This window comes from Mesoplodon mirus (assembly GCF_964341445.2).
Source record: "Mesoplodon mirus genome assembly, chromosome: 5".
In the NCBI taxonomy this organism is placed as follows: domain Eukaryota; kingdom Metazoa; phylum Chordata; class Mammalia; order Artiodactyla; family Ziphiidae; genus Mesoplodon; species Mesoplodon mirus.
In genome coordinates this window covers 66,664,486-66,686,751 of record NC_138980.1, presented here as the reverse complement: position 1 = coordinate 66,686,751, position 22,266 = coordinate 66,664,486, and the positions used below count along the sequence as shown (strand labels likewise).

Sequence of the window (22,266 nt, the reverse complement as noted above, 5' to 3'; positions counted from 1 at the left end):
ACTAAGATCGAGACCTTCTGGGGGTTGACTGCCAGTTTAAAATAAGTTTCTGCAAGTACCACCAAGCCTTGTGGAAGTAACCAAGATCCAGACATGGAGCACATGCTCCTCCTTATCTGCCCCACCATACACAGTGCTCTCATCTTTGTGGAACCTTTGGTAACCGGGATGTCCAGAACGTCAACTGTTGTGCCCATTTTTCCTTTTCAGCAACTCCTTGCCAGCTCTGAGCACTGCCGGCCCAGTCCCGGTGAGAGTCTGTAGCCAAACGGTAGGAACGGGCGGGACGCTGTTGCTTTGGCCACGAGGATGTTCAGCATGGAGGGCTGCAGCTTAAGTGTGTGCGCGGACTGCCTGCTGTCTACGACCCCCGGAGGTCAAATTCTCGCGGCGTGGGCTTTTGTCGCTTACTGACCAAACTGGCTGTCGCTTGTCTTGGTCTTTCAACAAACCATGAACGACTGGCGTCTCGCTCTTCTCTCCCGAAGGCAGGCAGTCATCCTTTACTGATTGCGGGAGACACTACCAAACTGTCAGCACCGCTCAGGAAAAGGGGAAAGAACTTAAACGCAGTTCCCGACTTTACGTGAAGTGACCAAGGAGGGGGCTGAAGGTTGCGCCGTCTATCTGACACAGGAATCTCCTCCGCTGCAACACTGGGAAAGTAGCGGGATTAAGAAACCGGGCTCCTCGGGTCGGTCCCTCCCACCAGTTGAGTCAGGCCCCGCCTTTTCCGGGTTACGGAGAACGCCTTGACGCCACTTCCTGCCTGGCCCCCTACCCCAGAAGCGGTGCCCTGGGCCACTCCTCCCGCCGAGTAACGGGTTCTTGGGTTTACCTACCAATTGCTGCGCGGCTCGGATCCTCTGGTTCATGGACGGCACGTGTGAGGAGAGGCCCACGGAGGATGGGAGAGACGAGGAGGACCCCGACTCCACGGAAGCCCCAGCCCGGATCCGGGACACTCCGGAAGATATCGTGCTGGAGGCTCCGGCCAGTGGACTGGCGTTCCATCCGGCCCGCGATCTCCTGGCGGCTGGGGACGTGGACGGGGACGTGTTCGTGTAAGTGCGGGGCAGAGATTGGGGCGTGGTGAGGGTGGTGGGTGTGGGGCTGCTCGGTCTGGAAGCTCCGCAGCGATGGAGCTGGGATGAGGAGAGAAAGTTACAGGGAGATTAAGTTTACAAGACTGAGTCTTGTCCAATTCGTTTAATAACATTCGCCTTTAAGCAAGTTACCACACAAATCTATTGAAAGAACTGAGCGACAAAGTGGCTGGAAAGTTGTGACGGAGCCCGGACAGGCAGGCGTTCAGGACACGGTTATTTCCCACCGAAATATTGTATTGATCCTGAAACAGGACCAACGGGGCCCCCTGCTTTCGCTTCTTGCCCACTTTAATTGATCTTTCAAAAACACAAATCCAGCCACCTCACTTCCTTGATTAAAATCCTTCAATAGTTTACCTTTGCTTTTAGAATTAAGTTGAGATTCCTTAATCCGGCTTTCAGGGCCTTAACCATCTGGCCCTTGCTCACTTTATTTTGTTTTCTGTGCTTATTCATCGTTACCTTTTTAATGTACCTTGAAGCCTCAGCTCCTTTGCACGTTATTCCTTCTTCCTGGAATTTCCCTCACTTGCACCTATTGTCCCAGAGTCCCCAGCATCTCTTCACTCTTCAAACATGCCTCAGACTAAATTAGATTACCTGTTAGATGTTGCCTTGGCACCAGATACCTTTTCCTCATAAACTACATAATGGTGTGTATTATACATCCTTTTGCATAATTATTTGAACACTGTCTCCTCCACTAAAAAAATGTTTTTTAAACTTTTTTGACCTCGCCCCACAGTAAAAATAGCTTTTATATTATGTGTGATGCACTCTAATATTTTCTGATTTATTTTATTCTGTCGTTATTGCGGGCACACACAGAAAATGCTGATTGCAGCTCAGTAATGGGTCATGACTAGAGTTTGAAAAACAACGTCCTGGAGTGTAATCTGTAGTCTCTTTAGTTCTCCATTTTATCTCCTGCTTCTAGCCCAGGGTTAGTGCTCAATACACGTTTGATTTTGAATAAAAGATGTAGGCTAGAAGCAGTGAAAAGCCATTGAAGGCCTTAACCAGGAGAGTTGTGCTATCAGATTTACTTAATGAATTTAACCCCCAAACCCCTCATTAGCTGCAATGGCCTTGGGCAAGTTAATTTCTGATTTTCATCTTTGAAAATGGGAACAGTAGGGAATTCTCTGGCGGTCCCGTGGTTAGGACTCCATGCTTTCACTGCCAGGGACCCGGGAACTAAGATCCCGCAAGCTCTGTGGCTCTGAGGAAGGAGGAAGGGATGGAGGGAGAGAAGGAGGGAGGAAAGAAGGAAGGGAGGGAGGGAGGGAGAAAGGGAGAGCGAGAGAAAAAGAGAGGGAGAAGGGGGCTTCCCTGGTGGCACAGTGTTTAAGAATCTGCCTACCAATGCAGGGGACACGGGTTCGAGCCCTGGCCCAGGAAGATCCCACATGCCACGGAGCAACTAAGCCCATGGGCCACAACTACTGAGCCTGCGCTCTAGAGCCGGAGCAACTAAGCCCATGCGCCACAACTACTGAGCCTGTGCTCTAGAGCCCGCGAGGCACAACTACTGAGCCCGTGTGCCACAACTACTGAAGCCCACGTGCCTAGAGCCTGTGCTTCCCAACAATAGAAGCCACCGCAATGAGAAGCCCGCACTCCGCACCGAAGAATAGCCCCTGCTTGCCGCAGCTAGAGAAAGCCGCACACAGCAACAAAGACCCAACGCAGCCAAAGATAAATAAAATAAATAAATTTATATTTAAAAAAAGAGGGAGGGAGGGTGAGAGAGAGAGAGAGAGAGTAAGGCAGGTAGGCAGGCAGGGAAGGCAAGGCGGGAAGGAAGGACGAAAGAAAATGGGAACAATAATACATACCTTGCAGAGAGGTTTACTACTTTTATCCATGTTTACAGTGCCAGATACTTGGGAGTCACCCTGGACTTTTCTTCACACACACCCCTGGCTTCTGTTTGTCTCCTCTTCTCTACCCTCAGCCACTGCCTTCTGGAGGCCTCGAACTTCTCCTATGACCATTCCAGAGAGGTTCCTTTTTCCCAAAGGATTCAATTCAGACTTCTGCCTGGCCTACATGGCTGTCTCAAGCCTAGTCCAGCCCCTCTTTCCAGATTCAGCTATACCTCTCTCTTCCCACTTGAACTCTCCTCATTCCTCGTGTCTGCCCTGGGAGAGACATCAGCATCTGCCTCCAGTATCTGCCCTTTGTTCTCTGCCAGGTGAACTACTTATTCTTCATGATCCAACTCACATGCCGTCACCTTAGTTAGCTTTCCTGGGCTCTCTACCCTTCCAAAGTATTCATTCAATCTGTGTTTATTAAGCAACCTTTTCATGCTAGGCACTGGGACAGAACAAACAATAAGTAGACCCAGTTCTGCCTGCCTGGAACTCACTAGCAAGCAAGCACTTATTCATTCAACCCTTTTTGAAGATCTGCTGAGGCAGGCACTAGGGATAATCTCTGACAGGTACTTGCCTCAAAGCTGAGCTTACAGGCTGGTGCCTCTCTACCTCCCTTTTCATCCTTCCGCCACACGTGTTCACAATGTGCCGTAATTTTTTTTTTTTTTTTTTTTGGCTGCGTTGGGTCTTCGTTGCTGCACGTGGGCTTTTCTCTGGTTGTGGCGAGTGGGGGCTACTCTTTGTTGTGGTGCGCAGGCTTCTCATTGCGGTGGCTTTTCTTGTTGGGAGCATGGGCTCTAGGCGTGTGGGCTTCAGTAATTGTGGCTCGCGGGCTCAAGAGCGCAGGCTCAGTAGCTGTGGTGCACGGACTTAGTTGTTCCGCAGCATGTGGGATCTTCCCAGACCAGGGCTCGAACGCGTGTCTCCTGCATTGGCAGGCAGATCCTTAACCACTGCGCCACCAGGGAAGCCCAATGTGCCGTAATTAATTGTGGCTTTCTTTAGCTCCTGTAGACCTGGAGTGTAATATCCCTGTCTTACTAATCTTTACATTTCCAACTTCTGGGCTGTTCTGTCATTAACTATTTTTGGACCTCCAGAGTGATTCAGACCTAATCTTTCTCCAGGTTATGGCTTTCAAAGATGATGAAGAGGGGTGGGGTGAGGTCACAAAAATGTACATTGAATGAAAAAAAGACCTCACATTTGAAGCTCATTGAAGATGGGAAAATGGGGGACTTCCTTCTTGGTCCAGTGGGTAAGACTCCGCACTCCCAATGCAGGGGGCCCAGGTTCAATCCCTAGTTGGGGAACTAGATAACGCATGCATGCCACAACGAAGATCCTGCATGCTGCAACTAAGACCCGGCACAGCCAAAATAAATATTAAAGAAAATAATAATATAAATACCTATTCATTTAAAAAAAAAGAAAATGGGATGGTAACCTCCTTGGGCTTGGAGGTGTGCAAGCAGGAACTCCTAGGTAGGTGGAAGTTTGGCTAGTTGGTCTCTATCCTCCCAGGTGAGGTCTGGAGTCATTCACTCTTCTTCCATTCTCCCCAGCTTTTCCTACTCCTGCCAAGAGGGAGAAACCAAGGAGCACTGGTCCTCAGGTCACCACCTCAAGTCCTGCCGAGCCGTTGTCTTCTCTGAAGATGGGCAGAGTGAGTATTAGGAAAGGCAGCCAGCAGTGTGGTGGTGGGAAGGGAGCAACGAACAGCACCATGACCTGGCATTTCCCCCTCCCTCCCCACAGAACTTGTTACTGTGTCCAAGGACAAAGCCATCCATTTTCTAGATGTGGAGCTGGGACGACTGCAAAGACGCATTTCCAAGGCTCACAGGTAAGGGGAAGCCAACTGTGTGTTGAGACAAAAGGGTAAGGATTGATTGGTACATCCCTACTGAGACAAAGGTGCTCGAAGAAGTTCTGTATCTGTGTCTCTAGTGCCCCCATCAACAGCCTGCTGCTGGTGGATGAGAATGTTCTGGCCACTGGGGATGACACAGGTGGCATCCGCCTCTGGGACCAGCGGAAGGAGGGCCCCTTAATGGATATGCGGCAGCATGAGGAGTACATTGCTGACATGGCTCTGGACCCAGCCAAGAAGCTGCTGCTCACAGCCAGGTACAGCCTCAAAGCTGTATCCCCTCCCTTCCCTGTGTTAAATGTTTCCCTTGGTGGGTACCTCCAGCCAAGCCTACTGCTTTGCTCTCTCTACAGCGGAGATGGCTGCCTTGGTGTCTTCAACATCAGACGACGCCGGTTCGAGTTGCTCTCCGAGCCTCAATCTGGAGACCTGACCTCTGTCACACTTATGAAAGTACAGCTGGGTGGGGCGGGATGGGGGTGTGCAATAGGGACTTGGTTTGATGTGGCTCCACAAACATGGTTTTCCCTGTTTCCCTGCAGTGTGGGAAGAAGGTGGCCTGTGGCTCCAGTGAAGGTACCATCTACCTCTTCAACTGGGATGGCTTTGGGGCCACAAGTGACCGCTTTGCCCTGAGAGCTGAGTCCATTGACTGCATGGTTCCAGTCACTGAGAGTCTGCTGTGTACCGGCTCCACTGATGGAGTCATCAGGTGAGAGAAGCTGGATGGCCCTCCAGTCATAGGAAGGGCAGACCTAACTGGCCCATACCGAACACTTTTCTTTCTGTCCAGGGCTGTCAACATCCTGCCAAACCGAGTGGTGGGCAGTGTGGGCCAGCATGCCGGGGAACCTGTGGAGAACCTAGCCCTCTCCCACTGTGGCCGCTTCCTGGCCAGCAGTGGCCATGACCAGCGCCTCAAGTTTTGGGACATGGCCCAGCTGCGGGCTTTGGTGGTGGATGACTACCGCCGGCGCAAGAAAAAGGGAGGGCCACTACGGGCGCTGAGCAGCAAGGCCTGGAGCACGGATGACTTCTTTGCAGGACTGAGGGAGGAGGGAGACGACGCCACAGCTCAGGAGGAAGAGGAGGAGAGTGAGGATGACAGTGACTGAGGGAATGAGCTGAACCTCAGGATGGGTTCTCAGTGGACAAGAGTCTTGCTTTCTGGGCTGGATCCCTAGAGAGGCTGGGAATTTAAAATATCCTATTGTGCACTAGAAGATGCTCAGGATCGGCACACTGATGTGGGAAAGGACTTGCCCTGTAGCCGCTGCTCACTCCACCAGTGTAAGACAAGCCCACAGCTGGCGCAAGACAGCACGGACACAGGTGTAAACCAACCAGGGGTTTAATATAAATACAACCAGCATAGAAAAACCAGCATAGAAAAACTCAAAACTACGCATACACCAAAACCAGAATGCCAAGTGGTTGGGGCAAAGGCCCTGACCCTTTGGCTCAGCCAGTCCCCAAATAAAAACATCAACAAAGACAAATCAAGAAAATAAGAAGCAAAGATTCATGTTAAGCTGTGGAAGGAGAGAGGGGTGTGTGTGCGTGTGTGTGTCAGAGAACAACCCTGGGGTTAGGTTATACCCCAGGCTGGGAGGGGGAAGGGAAGCTCCCTCACCACAACTTAGCCAAACTTGAACTGCCCCGAGGTGCTGTGGGCCCTGCCTCAGCTGGGAGGCTGTGTCAGGCCTAGGGCAGGGCCCATGCTCCTCCCCTTCTTGGGATCAGATAGCAGCTGCCCAGGCCTGCTGGGCCAGGGACTGACACAGGCTCCACCTACTCATTCAGGCTGCCTGGGGAGAGGATTAGGTCACTGCTGAACCATGGTACCTCCTGCCTCAGCCCCAGCAGACCACAGGAGGCTGGCCCCAGACTCAGTGCCTCCAGCAGCCGTGCAGACACAGCATCCTTGGCCACCTCATGCCCATCCTGCCCACTGGCGGCCAGCACAACCCAGATGAGGCCACTGAAGGGCACTGGATGCCCAGGGATCACCACCTGGTACCAGAATCGGTGCCAGCCAGCAGAGCCTGTGCCCAAACACTTGGTGAGGAACAGTGGGCTGCCCAACTTCATCCGTTGGCACAGCAGCTGCAGGGCAGCCCGAGCCCCTTGGGACTCCAGCCCCTTGTCCCTGGCCAGGGCTACTTGGCTGCCCTCTGGCTGTAGGCACTGTAGAGAGGGACCTGTGAGCTGCTGGCGGAGTCGCTGCTTCAGGTCTGGCTTAAGCCACTCCACGGCCACCTGTTCTCCACAGAGGCGTGACTGCCCTGCAGGAAAAAGGCAGAGACAGGGCTGGGTCTAAGCCCTGGGCCCAAGCGCCCAGACCGGAGTCCTCTGGAGTCACACAAGCCTGTTTAATTTGTCGCCTCCCCATTTCCTGGTGTGACACCAGACAAGTTAAATAACTTCTCTAGGCTTTGTGTTTACTCACAAAGGGAGTGCAATAACTGCTACCTTCTAAATCTCCTTGGAGTACTGGTTGATTGCAGGCTTTGTCTATCTCATAACCATCAGAATAGCTAACCTTTACCCTGAATACTTGCCAGGAACTACAGAATGTGCTAAATGCTGCTTAATTCTCAGTTTCAGGAAGTAGGTTCTACAGTGGATAAAAGGTAGGCTCAGTTGGATTGCCTTGGGCAAGTCAATTTTTCTTAACACAGTCTCCTATCTAAAGAGGGACAACTCTATATGCTCTACAGTTCTGTTTCACTGCAATGTGGAGGATTAAGTCAGGAGATAGTGCATGTGTAGTGTGAAGTTTAGGTGAGTGGTAGCTGGTAGCACCGGTGGAAATTTAAGGACGTGAGGTCAGATAGTCTGTTTCAAACTCAAGTGTGTTTGACCCTAAGGTCTCGCGACTTTAACCCGCTATGCTGATCTACGCTGACGTGTTGAGGTAAAGTGCCGGGTAGAACGCGTTTAGCCCCAACCAGCGGCCCCCCGCAGTCTCCACCCCTACCTTCCACCAGGGCCTTTTTGGCCATGGCTGCGGCGCGGTGCGAGCTGAACTTGAGTAGTGCGATCTGCGCGGGTGCCGGCCCGGGGCTGCGCAGCAGCAGCGCTTCCTGCAGGCCGGGCCCCAGCGGCTGCAGCGCGAGCAGTAGCGCTTGGCGGCTCAGGCCCGGCGGCAAGCCGTCCACACTCAGCTCGCACTTCTCGGTGCTGCGGCACACGAGCAGCGGGCAGGCCGGCCGCAGCGGGTGGTTGTGCAGCGTGGCGATGGCGGCCTGGGCGCCGCGTCGCGAGCTGTAGCGGGCGTAAGCAAAGCCGCGGTTCAGGCCGCTGAAGGTCATCATCAGGCGGAACTCGTAGAGGCGGCCCACGCGCTGGAACAGTGGGATCAGCTGGTGCTCGTACACGTCCTGGGGCAGCCGCCCGATAAACACTTCTGACCCGGCCGGCGGCGGGCTGCCCACCCATCCTGGGGGAAGGGGGTGGGGAGGGGCACCGTCATCCACCCGGACGGTTCCGGGGTCGAGGTCCAGGAACCGAGCGCAGGAGGGAGTATGTGTGCAAACGTCTGTGAAATGGTTACAACACCCGTACACCCCGGGTCGTTGGCGTAACTGGGTGACTGAGCTACCAACGGGGCTGGCACCGTTAAGACTGGCTCCCTTCCTCGAGGGGGCGGGTGGGTGGGAAGCCACAGACAATGAGTTTCATCAGCTGCGGGGGCGGGTAATGGGGCAGTTATAAGTTTCTGACTGTGGAGCCTCGGCGTAGGCCCCTCCCTCCCCCGAACGCGGCGGCTCGTAGCCGTCGGGGCTGCCTTAGCCCTCCCGTAGGCGTAGGGCTGGGACTACCGTACCTGGGGGTGGCCCGCCATACTTCCTCTGCCCGTTCACCTGCACCAGGCGGATGCCCGTCTCCCTGACCCACGCCTCCAGCGCCGCCTTGTTCTCTGGATTCACCCTCTCACACCACAGCTGAGGGCAAAAGGGCAGGTTGGAATGCCGTATCGCCGCGTCCACCCCCACCTCTCCTGTTATGTCCAGGGCTCACCGACCCCCTGGGAGGCAAACACCTACCTCACACTCCCGCTTGGACTGCATTGCTCTCCCGCTGGCTCGCTGGTACCCCCTTTATAACTTCCTCCCTATCTGCCCCTCTGGAAGCTTCCCTACTCCTCCCCCCCAAGCTCTCATTGGTTCTGAGCACGACCCCGCCCACCAAGGGGTGGGGGTATCTGCCGCACGTGCGCCGCGAGAACCACAGACCCTCAGGTGAAAGCTAGAGACCCTAGTGGGTGGGTCTGCGGGTAGCCCCACCTCCTAAAAAACGGCTCGCAAACCGGCAGGATGGAAGCTGGAGGCGAGAACGTCACGGGCGCCCTTCCCGTGCGGAATAGCCCGTGGGAGCTACTGTAAGTGTCTCTCCCCATTTTCCACCGCTGAAGTGGTCGCAGTGGGAGGCCCAGGCTCTAACAGGGAAGGCAGGGCTAGGCAGTAGTGACACAGGCAGGCTCCAGTGGTTGAGGCATTTTATTGGACCTTCCGCGGCGGCTGGTTGTGGGAAGCGTTCCCTCCACTTGGTTGTAGGGCTCTGCCGAGGAGGCCATCTTGGGCCAGTTCCCCGTGGCCCACCCATTTTTGGGTGGCCATTTTTGCCTGTGATTACCAATAAAATAATTATAATAAAAATAAAAAAGTCTCTGTTCTGACCACTCTTCAGGTCTTCCTGTTGGGAAGGAAACGTGCAAAGCTGTTGAAGTACGTATGCAGAGTTTTGTCTTAGCCTTAAATAGTGCCAGTCCCACTTTCCTCTGATAGTTCAACTCAGCAGATGCAAAGGGGCTGGCTTGTTCTCCTTTTGATTTCCTCCACAAGGTCTTCTCTTCGGACGTCCACCTGGCCAGGATGGAGGAACAAGGTGGTATGAGCATCTTGTGTTCCACTGCTCTCTGAGCACCCATGCCTTCCTCTAGTCATCAGGCCTGGCTCAGCTGGGCGCAGGAACCCAATCAAACACCTCAGGGGAGACAGCGCTTCTTGGGGGAGGTGGAGAGACACAGGGTATGTGTGGGGATGGAGATTTTACCCTACCATGACCACAGTAACATATTACCCCCTTAAGTCCTTTAGGACTGGGCGTTAATATGAATGCCAGGCTTTTGCTTAGGTCTTGAATGGGCCTTGGCCTTGGTCTAGCTTATGTACAGTAACTTTCGGCCTTGGTCTGCAGAAATGGCATACATTCCCCGTCCCTCAGCCTTCCTGTCCACCTACTTACCTCTTCCCTGCTGGCCACTGAGCGGAGCTTGATGACCCCGTCCTTGAGCTCTTGCTCACCAATGATGGCCACCAGTGGGATGCCTGCCTCCTCACAGTACTGCAGCTGGTTCAGTAACTTGGGGTTCTTCTTGTAGAGCAGCTCTGCCTGCAGGGGACCAGGGAAGGAGATGAAGGCTGTCTTCTGCAGTCCTCCGGGACAATCTCCTTGGGCCCCAAGTTGGCACCTTTCTCTGACCTTCACCCCAAGAAGTCACAGTAATGGCAGGGCCACTATGGATAAGCTTTTATTTCATTTGTGTCCAGCACTCCCAAATTTGCTGCCACTCTGGGGCTTGCCTCCTCTACCTTGATCCCAGCATCCCATAACTCTGAGATGAGCTTCAGTCTCTCCTCCAGCAGCTTCTTCTGTGCAGATGCCACAAGCACCTGTGTTTCTGTGGTCCGTACCTTCTCCTTCAAGGCCTAGGGAAGAAGCAGTTAAGAAAGAACTGGGCTACCCTTTACAACACCTTAAAAGAGCACACAGAGCAGGCTCCTGTCAGGATTCTGAGACCAGGCCCAACTCTATCAGGGCAGGCTAGTCATCTAGCAATTGGGCAAAAAGTAGCTCTTAGAAGAATAAGAAATGAACTGACTGGCTTGTACATATGACTTGCCAGAATTAATAATGGAGGGCAAAGGTAGCTTATGTACAGTAACTTCAAGCTTATCTCCATCTAGAACCTTATGCATCATAAGTGATATTCTGAGTTCACCCAGGCAATCCAGTCACCCCTGGCAGTCCTAGTTCCCACAGTCAGGAGACTGTGTCTCTTATACGTCAGCCATAGGGCACAACTTGCGGGGGGTGAGGATGGAGGGGAGAAAGAATGCTGCTGTCTCTTTTTCTGGAAAACTATTCCCATTGTTCTTACAACATAAGATGCCTACTGGAACAGTGACCTCAATTGGAAAACACCAGTGGGTTCCACTCTAGAGAAAAGGGTGGGAGCAGTGGGAAGGTTACTGCCAGAGCATTACCTGAGGGATGAAAGGCAACCAGCCACTTAAGAGCAGTAGCAACAAAGGTGGGCTTGAGGCCAAGAAGGGCTTTCTTCATGTTACTCTAGGTGCTAGAGAGTCAGGATAGCCATCTGAGGGATCCCACAGCCTCAGATACACGCTTCCCACTTAGAGACAATATCGCAGAGTGGTTGGGAGCAAGACTTTGGAGTTGGACTGCCTGCATCCGAATTCTGACTCTGCCACTTAAACCTTGGGCAAATTATTTGATCTATAATCTTCAGTTCCCTTGCCTGAGAAATGTAAATAATAAAAGTAGCTACCCTCAGAGGGCTGTTTAAGAGTTTTATTAGACAATGTGTGAAAAGCACTAAGCACAGTGCCTAGCACAGAGTAGTAAAGTATTAAGTGTTCTGTATTATGAGGAAGATCCAGGTCTTTGGATATACTGGCCTAGATTCCTGACAGCGCTGAAGGAAGTAGGGAGCAAAGGATTTTGTGAAGAAAGAATGATCAAAGATCCATCAAGCTGGCCTATAATGGAGTGGGAGTCTGAAGGACAGCAAAAGTTTTCTCTCCCATTTCTTTGCAAAGGTGCAACTTGCCCAATGCAGTACTACTTGCCCCCTTAGAGATCAAAGAAGATAGCTCAGGTGCCACCATCTGCCCAGAATGTCGTCCACCCAGCCCCAAGACCTACCTCCAGCCTCTGCTCCACAATGGAGAAGATCCGCTCCACCCCAATGCTGAGCCCCACGCATGGCACCTTGCGCCCTTTGGGATCAAACATGCCCACCAGCCCATCGTAGCGCCCTCCAGCCGCCACACTGCCCACACCCAGGGGCTCTTCCCCTCCCTGGGCTGGGGGCTGTAGCAGCACCGCCTCATAGATCACCCCAGTATAGTAGTCCAGCCCTCGAGCCAGGCTCAGGTCGAAGGAGATCTGGAGGGATAAGAACATGGTCAGCAGCAGATGAGGATCAAAGGCCTCCAGCCCCGGAGCTCAGCTAAGGCTCCCATCCCAACCTGACTCACCTTGTCAGCAATGCCATACAAGGTCAGATACTCAAATAGCAGCTTCAGGTCTCCCAGGCCCTCCAAGGCCTGCTTGTTTTGGGACAATTCAGGATCCTGGAGCAGCTGTTCCACCAGGGATACGCCACCTGGGGAGACAGATTTGTGAGCCAGACTGACAAGAAGAAAAAGATAAGGGCTTTACCTTTTCCTCTGGATTACACATGTATGCATGTGTGCATACACACACATGCATTCCCTTTCTCTCTCTCTCCAGTGCGCGCGTGCGCGCACACACACACACACACACACACACGAGTTTGGCACACACACACACACACACACACACACACACACACACGTTTTTGGCTTTCGCTTGAGGGCAGTGGGATGGCTGCCGGGGAGGCAGGGTTTGTTTCTCACCATGCTGCTGGACGTAGTTCCCAATGTGGTCAGCCACCTCAGGTGCCAGGCCCTTCTCTCCCACCATCTCACTCTTTACTTCCTCCCAGGACACCTGAGCAGACAGATACCAGTCAGGGAACCCTGGGCAGCTTCCCCAGTGCAGAGCAAGTGTGAGCCCTTCTCAGGGGGTGGTCTTGAGCAGAAGCTGCCCATCAACCTATATCCTGGGGCTAATCTTCCTCTGTGGGCATAGAAGCAGGTCCCTCTCTCTCCTAATCTTTTCCATTTCTCAGAGCAGGGTGGGATCTGGGAAAAGAAGAGTCAGGTGTTTGGGTTGTTACCTTGTCCAGCTTGTCCACTGAGGAGCAGATGGTGCGGAACTTGCTGTCAGGAACACCACAGACGGCAAACGTCCCATCTAGGATGCGCCGATCATTCACCTGCAGCGACCCAAGGCATAGTGAGAAGAGAATCTCCTTACATGACCCTCGATAGCCTTGGACACTTAGGCTACTGGTTCCTCTGCACAAGGACCTTCTCCTGTGAGAGGCCAGGCCCAGCTTTGCCCTCCCAGCCCCATTCAGCTCTGACCTTGACCAGGAAGTCGCCTATCTGGAGTGAACTCAGGATCTCACACATTATCTTCAGGCACTCTGCATCAGGAATCATGGGGTCAAATTGCCCAGCAATGTCAAAATCCTGTAGGGAGAGGGCTAGCTAGAGGTCCTCAGGGGTTTAACCTTGAGGGAGGACTCCTGGGAGCTCTGCTCTCTATGAAGGAGGCCTCTTTGCACTCATGCACAGACCACGTTCTTCATTCTCCGTCTGACTGTCAGCCCAGAGCAAAACCCCAGTATTCCTGGGTCTCTTACCAGTCCTGGTTTTCTTCCCATCCACAGGGCTATTCCTTCATTATCTCACTCATCTATTTTTCCTTATTTCCTTCCACTGTTGTGGGAGCAATTATACGGCCTTAGTCCTTTATTCATTCAGAAGTTGTGCCACCAGTCTGGGTGACAGTACCTCAAATCCAGTTTCCTCATCCTTTGCTCTGATCCTATCACTGTGGTTTAATATAAAAAGCACTGGACCAAGAGTTCTAGTCCTAACTTTGCCTTTCTTATCCCTATGATCTCTTCATCTTGCTGAGCCTCAAGTTTCCTCAGATAAAATGAGGAGCGTAATCCCTGTCCTGTATATGAAAATACTAAAGAAATCTTAGGGTTAGCATTATCTGGGGCATCTAGAGTTTTCAGGACACCATAAGTACTCAATAGATTCTACTGGCTCAAGGGAGGGCCTCCTTACCCATCCTGCCCCCATACTCACACACTGGTAGAATTCCCGATATCGGCCTCGGGTCATGGCTGGGTTATCCCGCCGATACACTTTTGCTATGTGGTAGCGTTTAATGTTGGTCAGTTTATTCATTGCCAAATATCGAGCAAAAGGAACCTGATGACAAAGAGTTAAGGGGAAAGCCCCACCTTTCACAGTCTGGAAGTTGATTATCATCACCAACAGAAGCTGGGGTCTAACCATACCCTGTGTGGGTAAAACCACCATCTGTAAGATTAACAGCATTTCTGAACATCAGCAAGAATCAACTTTGTTACCATATAGGGCAGCTGAAGTCTCATAAAATATTAAGGCTCTTTTCTTTCTAGGCTATGCTGAGCACAGCAGGGGGGTGGGCAGATTGGCCAGGGAGCAGAAAAAGGGCCCCAAGTAGGGATCTCTAAGCAGATGATTCTCTGACATAGCTTGGAGATAAAGGAAACGTGCTGTTGGTCAATTAGGGAGAACTCTGTCCACCAGCCAGGGCAAGGGAGACATATTCTGAATCCAGGGGATTGTTGGCAGAGTCAGAACTGGACCCTGACATAAAGCTGAGGTCTCACTCAGGATTCAGAAGCCTTCGAAGGCTAGCTATGCTCTGTTTAGCCAAAGCCCAGCTCCTGGTTTAGAGAAATAACTTCCCTGACTGCAAGATGCATTATATTTGATCCCACCTATGTCTAGCTGCCCCCAAACCTGAGGCTAGTAAAAGCCCCAGCCCAGTAAGGGCCAATACATCCAAAGTTTAAAAAGATACAGTGAGGTCATAGCGAAGAGACAGCAGCTCCCCACCTTGGTCCTTCAGGTCATAGATAAGCTTAGAGTCTTCCCCATACTTTCCAGTCAGTGTTTCCTGGAGAAAACATAAAGAAATGTGATCATAATGATAAATATAACAATTTGAAAGGAAGTTTTAAAAACAAAAACCCACCATTCTAACTATGACTGATTTCAACTTATCTACATTTCCTCTGTTCTCTCTCCCAATGTTTCCTTATTTGATGTAGTTATAATCAAGGAAATACCAATTTGGTTTTCTGCTTATCACATTTCCATTTTGTGACAGAGCTGAAGTATTATTTTTAAAAGCTGCATTGGGAGTTCCCTGGCGGTCTAGTGGTTAGGACTGCGCGCTCACTGCCGAGGGCCTGGGCCTGGGCCTGGGCCTGGTTGGGGAACTACGATCCCGCAAGCTGTGCGGCATGGCCAAAAAAAAAAAAAGCTGCAGAATATTCTAGTGAGAAGAAGCTATTTCCTTCCTTCCTAGTGTTACACTGATAGATGTTTAGGTTATTCCAATTGAAAAAAAAATTCCAGAGCATTTCAATAAATATATTTGGGTACATAGTTTTTTCTTCTGAATATTTTTTTGGAGTATAAATGCCTAGGAGTGGGTCATTAGATCAACAAAGATAAATGTTTTTATGATGGCCTGAGATTTGAACACTGTCAAAAGCCAAAACTGAGAGAGTCCTTGCCCTGTGATGTCTTCAACAAGATAACATATTTCACCACCAGACTGGCAAAGTTCAAAAAACCTGAAAATTCCCAGTGTATAGAAAATAGAAACACTCATACAATGGTTGGTATTATGGCCTGAATCGTGTCCCCTCGAAATTCATATATTGAAGCCCTATTCCCTGCACCCACCTGGCCCCCGTAACCTCAGATTGTGACTCTATTCGGAGACAGGGTCTTTAAAGAAGTAATTAAGGTAAAATGAGGTCATTAGGATCAGTCTTAATCCAATATAACTCATGTCCCTATAAAAAGAGGAAATTTGGACACAGGAGGGAAGATGATGTGAAGACATAGGGAAAAGACACCATCTAAAAGCCAGTGAGAGAGGCCTTAAGCAGATCCTTCCCTCATGACCCTCAGAAGAAACCAACCCTGCTGACAGCTTATCTTGGACTTCTATCCTCCAGACAATAAATTTCTGTTCTTTAAGCCACCCAGTCTATGGTATTTTGTTATGGGAACACTAGCAAACTAATATAGTTGGTAGAAATAGGAATGAGTACAACCATTTGACCCAGAAATTCTACTTCTGTGAATTTACCCTGCAGATAAATGCCCACTAGTACCAGACATTGTTCTAAGCCTTGTGTATACATCAGTGAACAAAGGCAGTCCACGCCCTCATGGATCTTCTATAGTAATGAAAAGAGACAGGCAGTACATTAACTCAAAGAAACAAATTAACATAACTTTTGAGAGTGATAGCTGCTTTAACGGAAATAAAATAGGTCAATGTGATAGACAAGGGCTACTTTAGACAAGGCAGTTGGAGAGGAGTATTTGAGGAATGGCATTTTAGTTGAAATCTGAAATTAAAATCTGTTATGTCTAATTTACTCTGGAATTAAAGTCATGCAGAGAGCTAGAGAAAAAGGAAGTTCAGCAAGAGGGAAGAGCAAGAACAAAGGCTCAAAGATAGAAACATATTTAGTATGTTCCAGGAATAGAAAAAGACCATGGTAGCACAGTGGGCAAGGGAAGGAAGCACGTGAGATGAGGTGGGAAAGGTAGGCAGTTGCCACATCATGTAGGGCCTTGTAAGCCTGAGTAAAGAGTTTGGATTTTATTACAAATGCATTGGGAGTTACTGGGTTTTAAGCAGTGAGGGATGCAAAGAACTGTTTTTTAATAGCAAAGAACTAGAAACAACCTCAGGGTCCATCAATAGGAGACTGGTTGCATATTTATCCTTTATATGTTCGATTTACATGTATCTAGGAAACATCTCAAGTACAGGTGCCATGGAATTCAATGTAGACAGGAGCCATAAAAACTTCCACTCCTGAGAAGGGCTCTCTTTTGGATGCTGCCGGCCACAACCAAGGTAAATAAAAAGCAGGGCCTCTTTCTCTATGCCAGTCCTGTCCCCCTTCTCATGGAGAAAATGCCAATCTTTGTCTGCAACAAGAGAGAGACCTTTGGGCCTCACTCTCTTGCCATCCTTTGTTGTTTGTATACCCATTATTCCACCAGGCAATTTCTCCTCATCCACCCCTCACCTTTAGTTCAAACACAGGTGTATCAATTACTTCTGCACCATGGCGCTTGAAACAGCTGATGATTACATCAAACACCTTCTCCCGAACTGCCATCTGCCGGGGACTGTAGTCTCTTGTGCCCTTGGAGTCAAAATCAGCCAGAGAACCAGGGATGGGGTTTAAAAACAAAGAACAGTAAGGTCTAGAAACATAAAAGCATGACTTCAATGATGGCGAATGAAAACCCTGCCCCAAACTTAGGTTTTCCTACAGGTCACTGAGTTGTAAAACAAGTACAAACAATTCCCTATTAATTGCCACACCCATTTGCTCTCACCCTTCTAAATTCCAACCCCTTTTTAGCTTGGTTCTATCTTCTAGAATTCTTGGAACTCTGTTCTCTGAGAAATTTTCCTAAACTCATATTCTGGGAAACAGAACATCCCCCTGCCTAATAGAAAACATCTACCTGATGACAGGCATATAACCAACTCAAACTGGCTTAATGAATCAAATTCCAAATTTTACAAGTAACATTCTCTCCCAACATACCTTAAAAAGAAACCCTAATGAATACTATTTTTTCTTTCTTTTTTTTTGTTTTTGCGGTACGCGGGCCTCTCACTGTCGTGGCCTCTCCTGTTGCGGAGCACAGTCTCAGCCACCATGACTCACGGGTCCAGCCGCTCCGTGGCATGTGGGATCTTCCCGGACCGGGGCACGAACCTGTGTCCCCTGCATCGGCAGGCGTACTCTCAACCACTGCGCCACCAGGGAAGCCCTGGCTTCTTTTGTTGTAGAGCACAGGCTCTAGGTTCATGGGCTTCAGTAGTCGTAGCACGTGGGCTCAAAAGTTGTGGCTTGCGGGCTCTAGAGTACAGGCTCAGTAGTTGTGGCATGCAGGCTTAGTTGCTCCGTGGCATATGGGATCTTCCCAGACCAGAGCTCAAACCTGTGTCCCCTGCTTTGGCAGGTGGATTCTTAACCACTGTGCCACCAGGGAAGTCTCCACTATTTTTTTCTTTAATTTTTTTCTGATAGCCCTATGACAAGGGCTAAGTAAATGAATTTGAACGTGTTGAGAAGTTAAATCATTACTTAAGGCCATTCAGCTGGTTCCTGGCAGTCAGTACTAGAACTCTGTTCTTCCAGGTCAGAGCTTGTAGTATGGGCTTTTATATGCTACTCACAAGTAGGACCTCTTTGGTCTCAGGACCCCTTTACACTCTTACTATTTACTAAGGACCCCAAAGTGGATTATACCTATCAATATTTATCGTATTATAAATTAAAACTGCAAACATTTAAAAATATTAATCCACTTAACAAAAAGAAAATCCATTACATGTTAACATAAATAACATTTTAGGAAAATGTAACTACTTTCCAAAACAAAAACATTTGGTGAGAAGAGTGGCATTGATTTACATTTTTGCAAATCTTTAATGCCTGGGTTAATAGAAGACAGCTGAATTCTCATATATGCTTTTTGCATTCAATTCTGTTGTGATATGTTGTTCTGGTTGAATATATAAAGAAAATCTAGCCTTACAGAGATGTGTAATTGTAAAAGGAGGAATATTTTTAATAAACTTTTCAGCTAATTGTAGATATTCTTCTTAAACTACATCAAAATCCAGAGGGAGAGCTTCTTAAGGATTGGTTTGCAATGTGGAATCTGAAAGTACATCAATGAACTTTTCACACTGTTACATTAAAATCCATTATAAGGTACCCAGAATTCACAGAGACAAAGTAGAACGATGGTTACCAGGGGCTGAAGGGAGGGTAGAATGGGGTGTTGCTGTTTAATGGGTAAAGAATTTCAGTTTGGTATGATGAAAAAGTTCTGGGGGATGAATAGTGGTTATGGTTGCACAGCAATATGAATGTACTTAATGCCACTGAACTGTACACCTAAAAATGGTTGGCAAATTTTATGTTATGTATATTTTAGTACAATTTTTAAAATATCTGTAACTCTATCTTGTGCTTTGGATATTCTACGCAGGCACAATTTTATAACATCATGCATTGGTCATTTAGAAAATATTTGTTCTTTGATAACAGTTACACAGATCTTCCAAATGTTGATATGCCTCATTATACAATATCAAAAAACCATATTTTTTCATGTCACCATAGATCTCATCAGGAAAGTCTTCAAGTATTGAGAACCTGTCAAGCTCATGGTGGAAAATACAAGTTCTAACTTTGACTTGAACACTTGAATTTTATCACTGGCAACAAATACTGTTGAATGTTTTCCTTGAGGTGACAAGGCTCACTTTGTTCATTTTTGTGAAAATGTTTGCCAAATATCCAAATCTTTAACACAATAGTTTATCTTTTAGTTTTTCTTTCAAATAAAAAAGGTTTTCCATGAAAAAAGTAGCTAGTTCAGCCTACAGTTCACACATGGCACAAGCATTTTTCCTACTTTGGAATGCAGCAGAAGTGCTTTATCTGCTTTCCATTTCATCATACAGAATATTAAAAAACAGTGTACTCAAGGGTCGATATTCAATAAAATTAATAATTTTTACTGTTTTATCGAGGATATTCTTAAGTGAAACTGAATCTTTTTTTTTTTACCGTGAGTTCACGAAAGTAAAGAACATAATGGTTATTAGTACAGCTCAGTGCCAACATCTTAATTTGTGCTAAGACACCAGCAGTTCTACACACCAGTGCTTTTGCACCTTCACTGCAAACGAAGTGAAAAAGGCAAATAACATTATGAAAATAATTTTGACAAGGAAGGTCCCTTGAAAAAGTCCTTTCCCCATAATACTGAGTTTTCTGTTAATTATGAATCACGTGTCAAGAAATGTATTTCAACAAACTAAGTGGATATTAACTCTCCAGTATATTCTCATTTTCTTTTTTTTTTAAACATCTTTATTGGAGTATAATTGCTTTACAGTGTTGTGTTAGTTTCTGCTGTATCTCATTTTCTTTTAACATTAAATTATGGAAAATTTCCAACACACATTATAGAGAATAGTACACTGGACCACCCCACCCTGTGTTTATTACCTACCTTCAACAACTATCAACATCTGCTATTCTTATTTTATCTAAGCCTCAATATTTTTTTCCTGCAGTATTTTAAAGTAAATCCCAGATATCATATACTTTCATCCATAAATATTTCAGTATGATTGTCTAACATATAAGGATTAAAAAACAAAACACTACAATACCTTTCTTACAACCAATACAACTTAACAGCAACCCTTTACCTAGTGCCCAAACCATGTTTAATTACCCCCAACTGCCACAATAATATCTTTTTATGGTTGACTGTTTGAATCAGATTCTTAATAAGTTCATAACTTGTACTTGGTTGATATGTCTCATGTCTATTTAATCTGCAACAGTTTCCTTTTTTTTTTTTTTAAATGTCCTCTATTTGTTGAGGAAACTGAGTCATTTTTCTGAAAGAATTTTTCTCATTCTAGATTTGGTTAACTGTATATTCAATGTGGTCATTTAACATGTTCCTCCATTTCCCATATTTTCAGTAAACTGGTAGTTAGGTAAACTGGTAGTTAAGTCTGAAGACTGATTAGATTCAGGTACAATTCTTGGCAAGAATACTTCATAGGTGGTGCTGTGTACTTCCTATTGCATCACATCAAGAGGAATATAATGTCTGGTTGTCCTACTTTTAGTGATGCTAAGATTGATCATTGGGTTTACCTGAGGTCAGCCTGATCTATCATAAATCCCCATTAATCTTTTCACCCAATAGTTTGAATAACTATTGATGGTCACTGCCTTGGGGTTTTACACCATCTCTTTGACCTTTGAAATGAGTTATATGTAGAAAGGAATAGCTCAATGATTTTAGGAGCCCAAAGAATTACTCTTAAATGGTGACATCTCAACATAAGGAAGACAGATCATCTCCCCTCTACTTTGGAATTAAATTTCACATACATTCATTGAATACCTATTTAGTCCCAGACTCTCAGGCTAAATAAACCATGTGAATAATGAAAAGTCAGCAATAAATGCAATAACAGAGATACTTATGAAGTGCCAAGGGAACCCAGATGATAGGTAAATAGTTCAGTTTATAGAACTTACAGAAAGTGGCATCTGAACTGAAATCATGGTGGTTGAGCTAGGAATCTCCAACTTCATTCCATTCTACTCTCCTTCTCTATTTGGTTCTAGTCATAAAGGTCTTTTTATAGTTCCTGGAAACTACCAAGGTTCTTTCTCACTTCAGGATTCCCATACCCTACCTGGACTTATCTTCCTCACACTCTTCACCCGGCTGTCTTCCACTCATCTATTAGGTTAGCTAGTCTATCACTTCTTCAGACTTCCCAGTTCTCCCTTATTTTTCTCAGAGCATCCTTTTTACTTCTTTACATCACTTAACACAATTTGTAGTTACATATCTATGTGTGGGATTATTTCTCCTAAGTCTGTTTCCTTCAGTAGAATGTAAGCTCCCTGAGGGCAGGCTATATTGTTCACCATGGTACACTCACTGCTTTGTACAGTGCTAGGCACACAGTAAGCACTCAGTAAATATTTACTGAATGAAAGAAGGAGTAGCAGTTGCAGGTAGACTCCCCTAAGCACCCAGCTGGCCTAGTTTCTGCCATCACTTTGCCATCCCAGAATGACTCAGGGTCCAATCCAGCCTGGCGCCTACAGCCAACTGTTGTTTCCTCTGCAGGATTTCAGATCCTCCTCAATGACCTGATTCAGAGAAGCAGGCATATATGCGTCTTTGTGAGTGGAATTAGGGAACCTCTCAGAGGCTCCCTAAAGAAATATTTACCTTGGGGGTTTTGAGCACAAACTTCTGTTTCCCTTCATCTGGGCCCAGTTGTGCCTTTAGTTTCAGTAGTTTTGCCACCTCCTCCTCGATCTGTGGAGGGAAAGGAGGCGCTGGGCTACCACATCTGCCACCCCCTTCCTCTTCCCTCATTCATTCAGTATCCCTCCGTCATTCATTCAGTATCCCTCCCTCACCAGGATGTGGGGCATATCTCTCTCCCAAGTCTAGCTTTGCTTCTCTCGGGTCCTACCGCAGCTACCTCCCCACCCAGCCCGTCCTCCTACCTACAAGTCCAGTCCTTTCTTCCACATCCCCATCCTCTGTGCAGACCACTCCCCGCTCTGTTCTCCCAGGCCTTCCTTTGTCCCCTCTCCTGCCTCCTGGGTCGTACCTGCTCGGCGCTGGCCTTCTGCTGCTTAAGGGCCCGCACGCGCTCTCCCTGAAGTCGCACCAGATCCTCCAGCGTGACACGATCTGCCATACTGCCTGCCAACTGGAGCTGACTGCTGTCTAAATAGGTTGTGGGGGGCCACAGCTTCAGCTCGGATGACTTCCGGCTATCGAGTCGAGGGCCCGCACGCCTAGAA

General features: G+C 48.1%; 3 protein-coding genes across 4 annotated transcripts; 1 reads left to right on the top strand and 2 right to left on the bottom strand.

Annotated features, from left to right (window-relative positions):
• Positions 1-753: 753 nt before the first annotated feature.
• WDR55 (WD repeat domain 55) lies at positions 754-6,384 on the top strand. Its single transcript, XM_082620939.1, has 7 exons — positions 754-1,064; positions 4,558-4,658; positions 4,751-4,838; positions 4,943-5,122; positions 5,219-5,318; positions 5,408-5,577; positions 5,659-6,384. The coding sequence occupies exons 1-7, from the start codon at positions 874-876 to the stop codon at positions 5,978-5,980; spliced, it is 1,152 nt and encodes a 383-aa protein (XP_082477065.1). The 5' UTR covers positions 754-873; the 3' UTR covers positions 5,981-6,384.
• A 110-nt stretch (positions 6,385-6,494) lies between these two features.
• Positions 6,495-9,261, bottom strand: DND1 (DND microRNA-mediated repression inhibitor 1). Its single transcript, XM_082620940.1, is given in 5 exon segments — positions 6,495-6,758; positions 6,761-7,150; positions 7,846-8,307; positions 8,695-8,812; positions 8,915-9,261. Coding segments are annotated over 5 exon segments (1,062 nt in total). The 5' UTR covers positions 8,939-9,261; the 3' UTR covers positions 6,495-6,690.
• Positions 9,262-9,349: 88 nt separating this feature from the next.
• HARS1 (histidyl-tRNA synthetase 1) lies at positions 9,350-22,266 on the bottom strand. 2 transcript variants are annotated; one of them, XM_082620938.1, is made up of 13 exons: positions 22,071-22,266; positions 21,680-21,769; positions 16,897-17,016; positions 14,634-14,729; positions 13,868-13,993; positions 13,130-13,237; positions 12,880-12,978; positions 12,557-12,650; positions 12,155-12,282; positions 11,820-12,062; positions 10,463-10,579; positions 10,112-10,262; positions 9,350-9,733 (listed from the first exon to the last, which is right to left on the bottom strand). In XM_082620938.1, exons 1-13 carry the CDS (start codon positions 22,158-22,160, stop codon positions 9,657-9,659), a joined length of 1,539 nt encoding a protein of 512 aa, XP_082477064.1. In that variant the 5' UTR covers positions 22,161-22,266; the 3' UTR covers positions 9,350-9,656. The 2 variants fall into 2 exon arrangements, with proteins under 2 accessions (XP_082477064.1, XP_082477063.1); XM_082620937.1 differs by having other exon boundaries at positions 10,116-10,262.

What these genes read in the sequence shown, in the direction of transcription:
- WDR55 (XM_082620939.1), top strand. Translation starts at nt 874, where the DNA reads ATGGACGGCACGTGTGAGGAGAGGCCCACGGAGGATGGGAGAGACGAG. An exon ending in AAGCTGCTGCTCACAGCCAG is followed by an intron (nt 5,123 to 5,218) that starts GTACAGCCTCAA and finishes CTCTCTCTACAG; the next exon opens with CGGAGATGGCTGCCTTGGTG. An exon ending in CCTCTGTCACACTTATGAAA is followed by an intron (nt 5,319 to 5,407) that starts GTACAGCTGGGT and finishes GTTTCCCTGCAG; the next exon opens with TGTGGGAAGAAGGTGGCCTG.
- HARS1 (XM_082620938.1), bottom strand. Translation starts at nt 22,160, where the DNA reads ATGGCAGATCGTGTCACGCTGGAGGATCTGGTGCGACTTCAGGGAGAG. An exon ending in ATCGGGAATTCTACCAGTGT is followed by an intron (nt 13,238 to 13,867) that starts GTGAGTATGGGG and finishes CTCTCCCTACAG; the next exon opens with GATTTTGACATTGCTGGGCA. An exon ending in GAACTACGTCCAGCAGCATG is followed by an intron (nt 12,283 to 12,556) that starts GTGAGAAACAAA and finishes CTGTCTCCCCAG; the next exon opens with GTGGCGTATCCCTGGTGGAA.